Raw genomic sequence first — 11,602 nt, 5'->3', positions numbered from 1 at the left:
GCGCCCTCGACGCAAGCATAAAACGAGGCTGTGGGCGAGCGTTTGAACTCATCTTTGCGCTTGGGGCAATGACGCAGCTAGTGAGGTCATACCGAGGCGCGTCAATTGCTGGTTGAAAACTATTTCCAAACCCCCTCTGCGGCCCTCCCGGGCCTCAGAGAATTTCTGGAAGGGCTCCCTCTAACCAGGGGAAAGCCCTACAATTCTAATTGAAAGTTTAGCCCCTGACATCCAAACGTCTCCTTAACTGCTTAGTGTCGTAGTGATTCAAATTCTTTGTGAACTGCTTCTATTATGGAAACACTACTTCCGCCTCTGCTTCAGCATCTGCGTATGCCAAGCACACTGAATATTTTTTTGTTTTGTGACCATTTTCCAACTTCCACTGATCTCTGGCCGGGAACAACAGATAATAAAACTGCAATGGTCGAACAGTTTAGCATAAGACGAACACGGAACGATACCGGCTTTACTAAATTTAGCCCCTCTGCAATTCCCTGATGAGGCGATACAAAAGCACCCGTCTCTGCTCTTTTTAAGCTTCACCGCAAGTAACCCCGCGCTCGCCACCACCATGACACCCCGACCTCACCTCGCCCTTCTCCTCCTCCTGTGCTCGTCCCATCTCGTCTCCTCCATCCGTCGAACGTCCGACAATGACAGCCCGCTCGCCGCGTACCTCGTCACCGTCCGCCGCCCGGACGGCCTGCTCAGCGTCGACGAGCCCGAGGCGCTCGAGCAGTGGCACACGTACCTCCTCGGGCAGGTGTGCAACACCACCGACCCGGCCACGTCGGAGCGGTTCCCGACGGCGGAGTCGCGCCTCATCTACTCGTACAGCCACGTGGTGAGCGGGTTCTCGGCGTGGCTCACGCCGCCGGAGGTCCAGCACATGGCGAGGCTCCCCTGGTTCCTTGAGGCCATCCCGGACAAGAGCTACAAGCTCATGTCCGTTGACGCGCCGGCGCCGCAGCTCCCCTGGCTCAACAGTGTCCGGGACGGCGTGTGGAATAAGGGCAACATGGGCGAGGGGATCACCATTGGCGTCCTTGACGCTGGCATCGCCGCGAGTAACCTTCCGGCCAGCCCCGATGCCGAAGGGATGCCGTCGCCTCCGGCCCAATGGAAGGGAAGGTGTGACGACAGCGAAGCCTGCAACAACAAGCTGATCGGGCTGAGGACATTCGTGGACACGAGCCGTGCTCTGGGCGCCGCCATGTTCATCGGCGAGGTCGGGAACATGGCGCAACAGACGAGCGATGAGGTTGGCAGTTTCATGCAGCGCGCGTCAGTTCTCGGGGTCGAGTACGACAAGGCGTTCGCGGTGGCGCCCAAGGCGCACCTCGCCATCTACCGCGTGTGCGACGAGGAGTGCCATCCGGCAGCCGTGAACGCAGGGATGGCCGCCGCGGTGGACGACGGCGTGGACGTCATATCGATGTCCGCCGGCGCCAAGGACGGCGCGGTGTTCCGCGACGATGCCGTGACGGCGCCGTCGTACAAGTCCGTCGCCCGTGGCGTGCTGGTCTGCACCCCTGCTGGGAGCAGCGGGCCAGAGATGCTCAAGGTCGAGAGCAGCGCGCCATGGCTGCTCACCGTGGCGGCCAGCGACACCGACCGCCGCGTCATCACCAACGTCGAGCTCGGATCCGGGATCCTGAAGCCCGACGTCAGCGCGCCCGGCGCCGACGCGCTGGCGGAGCCACCGCATGATGACGTGGAGTACACCGACACGCAGATCAAGGCGGCCACCTCAATGGCAGCGGCGCACGTAAGTGGCGTCGCGGCGATGATCAAGAAGGCGCACCAAGAGTGGTCGCCGGCCGCGATCAAGTCGGCGCTCGTCACGACAGCCGATCCGGTCACCCCTGGGGACTCGTTGGCCGGCGAGGGCGTGAGCTATTTCGTGACGGGCGCCGGCGAGGTGAACCCCGTGAAGGCCATGGACCCGGGCCTCGTGTACGACCTCGCCGCCGGTGACTTCGTCCCGTACCTATGCGGCTTGAGCCTCGGCGAGAACCGGACACGCAAGATCGTCGAGCCGGCGCACGCCTCCTGCGCGGAGGCCGGGGAAATCGCGGCGAAGGACCTGAACTACCCCTCCATCATGATCGCCATGGACGACGAGGTGCGACAAGTGGAGGTGAAGCGGACGGTGACGAACGTCGGGGAGCGTGCGGAGACGTACCGCGCGGAGGTCACCGCACCGGGCATCGACGTGGCGGTGAGCCCTTCGACACTCGTGTTCAGTGACGTTGGCCAGAAGAGGGATTTCGTCGTCACAGTTAGGAGGCAGGCGAGCACACCGGCGAAGGCGGTGATCGAGGGGGAGCTGAACTGGGTGTCGGAGAAGCATGCGGTGCGGAGCCCCGTGGTCGTGGTCGTCGGAGAAACTGCTGCATCTTCTGCCGGTCACTCTTATGGCGCTGATGCAGCAAGTATCGAGAGTTAGGATAAGAAATTGCCAAACTACATCGAAATTGCATGCGTCTGGAGCAGTGTAAAATTGATGGATGCTTGAATAAGCCGAGATTTGAACAGAAATTTGTTCTCTTCTTGTTGTCTGTACCAAAGCTCTCGTGTTTGTGTTTGTCGATCAAAGAAACTGATGGTTTGCTTGTCGAGCACTTAGCAATCGCAATCTAGAGAGTAGAGCTGCATCCTTGTCCCACATGAGCCATCTTGGTCCCATGTTCTCCCTCTCAAATACTATCTTTGTCTATAAATATATGATGTTCAGTACAAACCATTTAGTTTAAATGGACGGAGGGAGTATTTGCGAATGATCTCACTTAGCCAGCTGTAACTTTGCGCAATTTTGAAACGTGACAGGCGAAGACAATTATCACTTCACTCTTTACTTCGACGCGAGAAGGTTCAGTATTTGAGGCACAGTTTTTTAATCAGGTTGAGTAAAATGCGATGTTTCCAGTGCACTGTTTTTATGCGTGTGGTTCACAGATCTGCTATAATCTTCACTTAAGATGACGTTGATGGCCAGAACCATAATTGAAAAATCCCCTTAAAATGGACCACTTTGCCTGTTTTGATTAGGAGAGTGGTGTCTAGGACTAATAGTTTTGCAATGCATTAATTCATACTCCCTTGTTTAGAAAAAAAAAGTGATATATTTGAAAAAGAATGCAGGCCTGGAGCCCACACACTAGCATCCTTATATTTTTAGTTGGACATTTGATAGCCAATTAGATATGTTGGAAGTGCCTTTTCTTTTGATGAATTTGGTTTAGTCAATCAGTAAAACCTTGGAATATTTTGTTATGAAGTTTTCCTAAAAAGTAAAAATGATCACTAAATTTTTATTAGCCTAACATACAGCTTTCTTCGTCCTTCAACTGCATCTCGATCGCGCTAGAACATGGACGGTGAGATGTCTCTTAAAACCTATTCTACATTTCTCATACTAGGGGTGGATCTAGTGTGGGGGCTGGGGAGGTTGGAGCCCCCTACCCCACGCAGCCCATGGAACCCCTTGGGAGCTCCTTAAAAAAATTCCAGGCATGGATGAGGAGGAGGAAGAAAAGGAGGAAAGAAGAAGAGAAAAATAAACCTCCTTCCTTCAAATCTTGAATCCCCTCCTGCTCGTACCCTTGTTCTTGTCACTAACCTAACAATCTTGTGCCACAAAGATCGTTATAATGTCTCGTCTATTGTCTAAAACATTAATCTCCTGTTACGTATGACTGATGACGTTCTACTATTCGCTTAGTCCAAGAATTGGAGAACAGCTGTGCATGGTTGAGAAGAGCAATAGATACTGTTGTGTAATCTTGTTTGAATGTTTGTGAAAATCGTGTTGTGACGTGTCATGCACATGTAGAACGCTCAAATCCGTAGGCAACACTGATAGTGGCGAAGAGTGGAGAAAAACCCAATCCAAGCGCGACTAGTGCCATCGTCATCACCACGCACCCAAGTACAGGAAACCACATCCGAACCCCAATCCTCCCCCCGAATTCTTTCTCCATCGCCATGGCTCTCTCCTCCACCTTCCTCCCCCTCCCCAAGCTCCTCTCCTCCTCCAGATCCCACCACTTGCTGCCCGTCCGGGCGTCCTCTGCCGCGCCCGCCGCCTCCGCCTCTTTCGATCTGCGCCGCTACTGGACCTCCCTGATCGCCGACGTGGAGTCCGAGCTCGACGCGGCGATGCCCATGCGCCCCCCGGAGAGCATCCACTCCGCCATGCGCTACGCTGTCCTCCCGGGCGCCGGCAAGGAGGGGGGCGCCAAGCGGGCGCCCCCTGTGCTCTGCGTCGCTGCCTGCGAGCTCCTCGGCGCGCCGCGCGCGGCCGCGCTCCCGGCCCGCGGCGGCCCTCGAGATGCTCCACGCGGCGTCGCTCGTGCACGACGACCTGCCCTGCTTCGACGCCGCACCCACGCGGCGCGGGCGGCCCTCCACGCACGCCGCCTTCGGCACCGACATGGCCGTCCTCGCGGGCGACGCGCTCTTCCCGCTCGCCTACACCCACGTCATCGCCCACACCCCGTCCCCGGACCCGGTTCCCCACGCTGTGCTCCTCCGCGTCCTCGCGGAGCTCGCGCGCGCCGTCGGATCCACCGGCATGGCGGCGGGCCAGTTCCTCGATCTGGCCGGCGCCACCGCGCTCGGCGAGGCCGAGGTCATGCGGGTCCTGACGAAGAAGTTCGGCGAGATGGCCGAGTGCTCCGCCGCCTGCGGCGCCATGCTCGGCGGGGCCGGGCCCGACGAGGAGGCCGCGCTGCGGCGCTACGGCCGCACCATCGGCGTCCTCTACGAGCTCGTCGACGACATCCGGAGCGCGTCCGGGAACGGTAAGATGAGGAGGAACGCCAGCGTCCTGCGCGCGCTGGGCATGGACCGCGCGCTCGGCATCGTGGAGGAGCTCAAGGCGCAGGCCAAGACGGAGGCCGACAGGTTCGGGGACAAGTACGGCGACCGGGTGCTCCCCTTGTACAGCTTCGTGGACTACGCGGTGGAGAGAGGGTTTGAACTCCAGGATGCAGCGGCAACGCCGTAAGAGTGCGCGATCGCAGTTGCTACTGAAAATTGGAGCAAGTGACATGCATATGGTTCTTAGAATTGGTGACAGCTCCATTTGTCAGAAATTATAATCCCTCTGCTATAGTTGTTTAGACGCTTGAATTCGTAATTCCCTTTGGCGAGAGATTGTCCGTAGAGTTCTCACCCCTGATATAGATGTTCAGAACTTTGAACTTGGGTTGATGTCTCGGTTGAGGTTTTGTAGTAGTACGTTGATAAAATAAGATGGCATTGCTCAAAAAAAATAAAATAAGATGGTACCGAGTGCAAGATCTTAGATTAATTTCTCAACGAACTGTTCAGGTAGTCCTTAGTAGTTCATTCTGCATTCTGCATTCAGTTCTTTCTGAATTTGGGTGTTCTGCTGTTTAAGCTTCGATGGATTCACCAGGATAGTCGATAGATTGATTAGGACTGAGATGGAACTGAAACATATTCTTTTTGGGCAAGATTTGAAGTTCTTAAACAAGAATTAAACGTTGATTTTTATGAAGTTGGATTCTGTTGGGGAAAGTTCAGAACTTCAGGCACCTCGCAGACGAGCACCCACATTTCATCACAGCTGCTCCTGTTCTATAGCTGAACACTCTGCATCCTCATCTCTCCACAATCCCGGCACGACGCACCCACCCTACGGCCCGCATCTTCAATGTTACTGCCGCATGCGCATCCAGCATCCTCCTTGCATCCATTCTGCTTTGGCAACTGGCCGGCGCGAGCATCTTCACGACGGTGACGGCAACGGGGCATCAGCGGCTCCGTGGCTGCGCAGTTGCGCTGGAATGAGAAGTCACAAAGTTCGCGTACACAACATCACTACCATGCCATACTTTTTTCTTTGGAAAGCAACTATCATGCCATACTTGCCGTTTCGAATTATCACTCCCTCAGAAGAGAAATTTGCAATTTCACCATCCTCAAAAGCGGGTTTCGTCCAAATATCAACCCGCAAATGGGTTTCGCCAGATTGCCGAAACTGTATCCACACGCCACAATGCCTTTCTTCATTTTTCTAATTCATTTTGTGATCTCAACTATATTTTATCAGGTGAGCGGACCATTGTGCCCTTAGCCTGGATTGGACCGAACTCTAGCTTCATCTCGCCCTCTTTCTTTCCCTCCGTGCCCGCCGGCGCCGCGACGCGTTGGTGCGTCGCTAGGGGCGTGTGCCCCATCCTAATCCCGCCTGGGCCCCTCCGCTTACGCTCGATAGGCGCGGCAATGGAGGTCTGCATTGCCTCCCGTCCCCCATCCGCAACGATTGACTCCTGACGGCTGCCGATGGACGCGAAGGCGACGGCGGAGCGGGCCAGCGCAGGTCGTCGACGGCGTGGAGAAATCAGGATGCCTCGGCCCGGTCCCCGCCGCCGTCGGACAGCAGTCCGGCTCCGACGGGTTTGCGCTATATGTGCCTACACGCCGGTGCTCGTGTCTCCGTTGGCTTCGGGATCAAAGTCCTTGGCTCCTTGCGCGTTGTGGTAGCGGAGCACAGTGCCGGCCACCAGCATGGCGTCCTTCATGTTTCTGTACCTCTCCATGTAATTCAGTTAGTTAAGCATCGATCATCGATGGTTAATTTAAATCGTTTATCTGTCTTCGTATTTGCGTATTTGAAGTTTTAAACATGCAGTGAAGACGTGAAGTCCATCTTGAACACGGCATCGTGGGCGCCATTAGTGACCTCAACGATTTCAAGTAGCTGCCATAGCCGGCCACAACGGCAGCCTGGGGTGGGCGCTTGGTGGCGCCGTGGCGGGTCCGTACGGCGCGCTGGTGGCGGCGTGGCGCCATGGCTGTCCAGGTCGAGCGAGGAAGATAGCGGCGCGCGACGGGGACGACGTAGGGGCGCGAGAGACAGAGGACATCGCGGCCAGAACCTTATCCTCTCGGCCAGCCAGGGGTAAATTAGTCAGTTCAGCTGACAAAGGATGGTTGAAATCACAAAATGAAATAGAAAAGGAAAGAACGGCGTTTGGGCGGGTGGACACAGTTTCACAATGACAATTTGGTGAGACCCATCTGCGGGATGGTATTTAGGCGAAGCCCACTTTTGAGAATGATGAAATTGGAAATTTCTCCTCTCAGCAACCATTTTCCATTCAATGTACAGAAAAGTATAATCACGCAACAGGGTACAGTAATTACAGGGCGCACACAAGCGACGGCTGCAGGCGGCACCACTAACAGCTCTCTACAATGCTAATCTGCTGTTCTCTAGCTCTAGTTGCTACCAAGCACCTGCAGCGAAAACCACTTTGCGCTGACACCCACCAAGGTAGCAAGTTGCTCATCGGCAATCTCACGGCTGAAAGCTCCAGCCTTGTCATCGCCTCACGAGTAACTCCATGTTGTGGGCATCCTTGTGGATTGGATCGGAGGCGCATTCCGCACGTTAACATCGAGCGGCAGCATCCGGTACTCTATCTCGAGGTCCTTCAAGACTCTGATCATCTCCTGGAGCACGAGCTCCCGCCTCACGAACCTCATGCCCATGTCCTGAAAGTTGAGCGTGTGCCGGAACCATATTGATACCTTCAGCTTGTTGGTCTCATCGACATCCCGGAGGACGATCATGGCTCCCGGGTACCAATGTTCCTTCTTGTTGTCGATGTAACTGCAGTTTACAAGTGAAGAAGTAAATTAGCTCAATGCAGTAAAATCGGCAGCAAATTAAAACATGTATGCTAGATGAAATGCATGATCTAATAGCTGCAAAACACATCTCAAGAAAAGAAAAGCAGCAAAACAGCTATTGAACCGTCGATCCCAGTACCAAATCATTTGTTGGCTTCACACTATATTTTTTACATGTTCATTTTGATAGGTTTTTGTTTAATCTTCTTTCAAATAACCGGGCTGGCCCTCTCTATTGTTGACTCTCTTGGCAAGTCTGGTTTGAGCAAAACTGACAAAGACTGAGACATACCGTAATATGCGTTCCTTCATGAGGGCCAGTTTCTCCACGGGCGTTGCAACATGAATGGAAAAGTCAATTGCGTCTCCCATGTCCGGACTTCTGTAAAAATTCATAATTGGTTTGGTGGCAAGTACACTGTTTGGATAATAGATCTTCAGGTTATCATATCGGAGAAACACTGTTGTCATGATATTCATTTCCTCAACAACCAGCTGAAATCAAGGTAGTGCAACGTCAGTGAATGAGTGCGATAAAGTATTCAGTGGACAAAGAGCAAGAAGATCACAACTACCTGAACATCTTCAATCTCACAACGATCACCAACATCAAACGGATGCATCACGAACAAGAAGACAATTGCCTCAAAAATTGTCTTCAGTGTATTCCCAAATACGAAAACTGCCAAGAGAAGCTGTGAACTGAGGAAGACAAAGAAATGGGTTGTCGCTATACCCAGAATAAGAAGCCAGAGTGCAAATACAATGATCCCGACAACAACGTTAGCCATCTGGTTCAGCTTGTTCACTGCAGTTTTTGTATCATTAAGTGTAAGGGCAAGAGCCTTGCGCTCTCTAAATGCATTCACCTACATAAGAATCCAAACAACAGTGTTAAGGAAGTCATCTTTGGAGCTCATGATAACCTCATATTTCTAAATATAGGGACAAGATTATTACCACCCAATTCTTGAGAGACCTCTTGCTGACCCTGTTGTGCTCCTGTGCTCCTTCAAAAAGATCCATTGCTTTGATGGCCTCTTCCCTCCTCATGAATCTCATTAAATCTGACAAGTATATGTACCTGCAAGTTTCACACATTCAAGATCAATAATTTGAGTAAGCATTACACTATGAACCTCAGCATTTGGAATATTAAAGCAAGAGCACTCTGTTTAATATTTTTTCTGAACATCTTCACCCTAGTTGCACTAAACATTAAATAACTTCAGCACACAATCGCAGCAACTGCAATAGTACTACCTTTAAGAAATAATCACACCATTACTTCAAACCACAACCTGATTTTTCTATTTCAACCGATAGTTGTTTATATAATGCTGACAGAATTTTTTTTTTTGCCCTAATGAAACCATCAAGCAAAGAGATAAGACCATCTTCCTAGACAACAACAAAAAAAAAAGACTTACTTGGAGCCAGGCGTTGCTACATTGTGAAAGATCCTCTTGGCAGCTATCTTTGCCTCATATTCACTGCGTATCTGTGTTGCTGATTCATCCCCCTCACCTGTTGCCTGCTGTATCTGCTCATCCATAGTTGCTAGTGTCCCAAACCGAACGATCCTCATCAACCTCTTCATGTTCCAAGCTGAGACGTTTTTCTGGTTGAGCTTATGAAGCATGTCAATAGAGATCCCTTCCCCTTTCTCCTTCGACAACTGCTTGCTGCCTTCTCCCTTAGGCATGACCCCCGATAACTGAATGTTCCTTTGCCCAGACACATTCTTGGTTGGCACTGCATCACGAAGCTCCTTTGGTATGGTTGCACCTGCGCGTTGGAGCTCATGAACCTCCTGAAGCACATGGTTTTCATCCACTAGAGGTGGCCCAGATAGTGTCTCGATGACATATTGGTTGAACAATGCCTCCTGAATCCGATCAAAATATGTGGAGACATGGAAGGACGAGGCCAGCACCTTGAGCAGCAATGTCTTGACAAGGCGGATGAGCGTGGCAACGAGGAAGCAGAATAGCACCTTCGTCACGTAGGGCAGCACTGGAGAGTTCGTCTCCTGCTGGACGTTCTTGTCGAACAAGAAGTGCCAAGAGGCGAGCACCAGGCCGAGCCAGAGCGCGTTCTGCACGGCGCTGCGCACGCCATACACAAAGTAGAGCACACGCTTCCGCAGCAAGAAGTTGCGCTCGACGCCGAACACGGCAATCCTGATGACCCATCCGGAGACGAGACGGCCGCAGATGAGCACGAACACGAGGAGCTCCCACTTCCAGAGGTGCAAACCAACCACCTTCTTCTCGGACAAGATCTTTATGGTGAGGCTACACACCAATGCCGCGATGACGAGGAATAAGCCGAGCCACTGCAGGACAGTCAGCGCGTCCAGCTTCCCACGCTTGAAGTCATCGGGGATGTCCTCGTCCGCGAATGGGTCGTCCTCCTCCTCCTCTATCGGACCTGACTTGCCCATGGGGCCGGACTTTTTGCCGGACATTAGCCTCGAGAAGAGCTGGCCGGACTTTGTAGGAGTCCGCAAGCCTGACGATCTCCGCTCCTCGTCGATGACAGGAGTCGCGGCGGGTGCCTGAGCCGATGCCGGTGGCGGCTGTGGCTGCGGCGGCGGGTCCATGAGCCGGGAGCGCGTCTTGGCTCGCAGCAACGGCCCCGCTCCCGCCGCAGTGGACGAGGACGTGCAGCGAACCACCTCGCCGTCGTCTTCGCCGCCGCCGCGCTTTCGGCCGTCGTCGTCGGTGTCGGAATCGGAGGAAAACGACGACGCGGAGTTCCGCTTCTGGGGCTCCTGGAAGGAGACGCGCGCGTCCCGTTCGAGCGAGCTGGAGAAGGACGGCTGCTCGCGCAGCTGCGCCGTCCTCCCGAGCTCCTCCATCTCCAGGTCGAGGTCGAGCGACTTCTCGGCGCCGGACGCGGCCTGCTTCCGGAGGAAGTTCCCGATGAGCCGTGTGGGCGGGTCCACGCCGCCACCCTCCGCCGCGGCGCTCGCCTGCTGCTGCTGCTGCTGCGGAGACAGCGAAGGGGACGGCGCATCCGACGGCGACTGAGGCGGGCGGTTCTTGAAGCTGAACGCCTCGGTGGCGGCGGGCCGCCCATCGGCGCCGCCGGCGCCATCGTTGTTCCAGAACTCGTAGCTCCCCTCCCGCCACACCTTTGCCGGGGACCGCGGCGAGTTGGCCTCGCTCGACCTCGGCCTGCTCGCCGTCCGCGGCGTGGTCGCCGTGGAGTTGGTGCTGGGGGTCGCATTCCCCGCCCTTCCCCCGCCGCCCACGCCGCCGCCATCCGCGCCGTGGAAGGAGAACGGGGCCTGCCCGTTCCCGTTCCCGTCGATCTTCACGACGACCTCCTCCAGCGCCCCTGACCCCGGCCGCGACGAGGACTTGCCGGACCCTTGCGACCGCAGGCTGCTCTTGCGCCGCCCCGCCTGGTCCATCGCCGCGCCGCCGGACACACCGAACACTCTCCCAAGATAGACGGGCACCACCGCACCACAGCTACTCCACGCTCGCCCCCTCACTCCTTCCCCTTTCCGGCCCTCCGCGCTTGCTATACTTGGCTCGCAGTGATGACTTGTGTGGGCCGGATTAATAGCGCGTCGCCGGTTCCGTTCCGCGCTGGCGGTGGTGCTCGGTTCGCGAGGGCGGGCGCGAGACGGCGGAACGGAAAGTTCCGGAACAACGTGGAGCGGCCGCGTGCCGCCAACGCTCGGCTACCTTTATGCCTGCAGCCCGCGCTGCCCTACCCCCGCATCGGGCAGAGCGCCGGCCGGGGCCGCGTCCCGTGTGGGCGGTCAGCGCATGTCGTGGGAACCCGCGCACTCGCACGGGCCAGAGAGATCCGCGCCGCGGCCAAAGGTTTGGGGTGGCCACGTCGGGTACGTGGCATGTCATGGCAGGTGTTCGGTACGAGGCGCGATTAGAGAATTGGGGTTAGTGGGGGATCA

At 55.2% G+C, this 11,602-nt stretch overlaps 3 protein-coding genes across 3 annotated transcripts; 2 read left to right on the top strand and 1 right to left on the bottom strand.

Annotated features, from left to right (window-relative positions):
- The first annotated feature begins 574 nt into the window (after positions 1-574).
- On the top strand, positions 575-2,452 carry LOC101758018 (subtilisin-like protease SBT3.6). Its single transcript, XM_012845499.1, has one exon. It carries the CDS (start codon positions 575-577, stop codon positions 2,450-2,452), a length of 1,878 nt encoding a protein of 625 aa, XP_012700953.1.
- Positions 2,453-3,881: 1,429 nt separating this feature from the next.
- LOC101773288 (heterodimeric geranylgeranyl pyrophosphate synthase small subunit, chloroplastic) lies at positions 3,882-5,328 on the top strand. The gene is given in 2 exon segments (XM_012843343.2): positions 3,882-4,320; positions 4,322-5,328. Coding segments are annotated over 2 exon segments (1,023 nt in total). The 5' UTR covers positions 3,882-3,990; the 3' UTR covers positions 5,015-5,328.
- Positions 5,329-7,094: 1,766 nt separating this feature from the next.
- On the bottom strand, positions 7,095-11,092 carry LOC101772868 (mechanosensitive ion channel protein 6). The gene is made up of 5 exons (XM_004953343.3): positions 9,102-11,092; positions 8,632-8,755; positions 8,247-8,540; positions 7,964-8,166; positions 7,095-7,651 (listed from the first exon to the last, which is right to left on the bottom strand). The coding sequence occupies exons 1-5, from the start codon at positions 11,090-11,092 to the stop codon at positions 7,369-7,371; spliced, it is 2,895 nt and encodes a 964-aa protein (XP_004953400.1). The 3' UTR covers positions 7,095-7,368.
- Positions 11,093-11,602: the final 510 nt, after the last annotated feature.

This window comes from Setaria italica, chromosome I (assembly GCF_000263155.2).
Source record: "Setaria italica strain Yugu1 chromosome I, Setaria_italica_v2.0, whole genome shotgun sequence".
Lineage (NCBI taxonomy): Eukaryota > Viridiplantae > Streptophyta > Magnoliopsida > Poales > Poaceae > Setaria > Setaria italica.
Note: the sequence above shows the minus strand (reverse complement) of the source record. Positions and strands in the feature narration are given on the sequence as shown.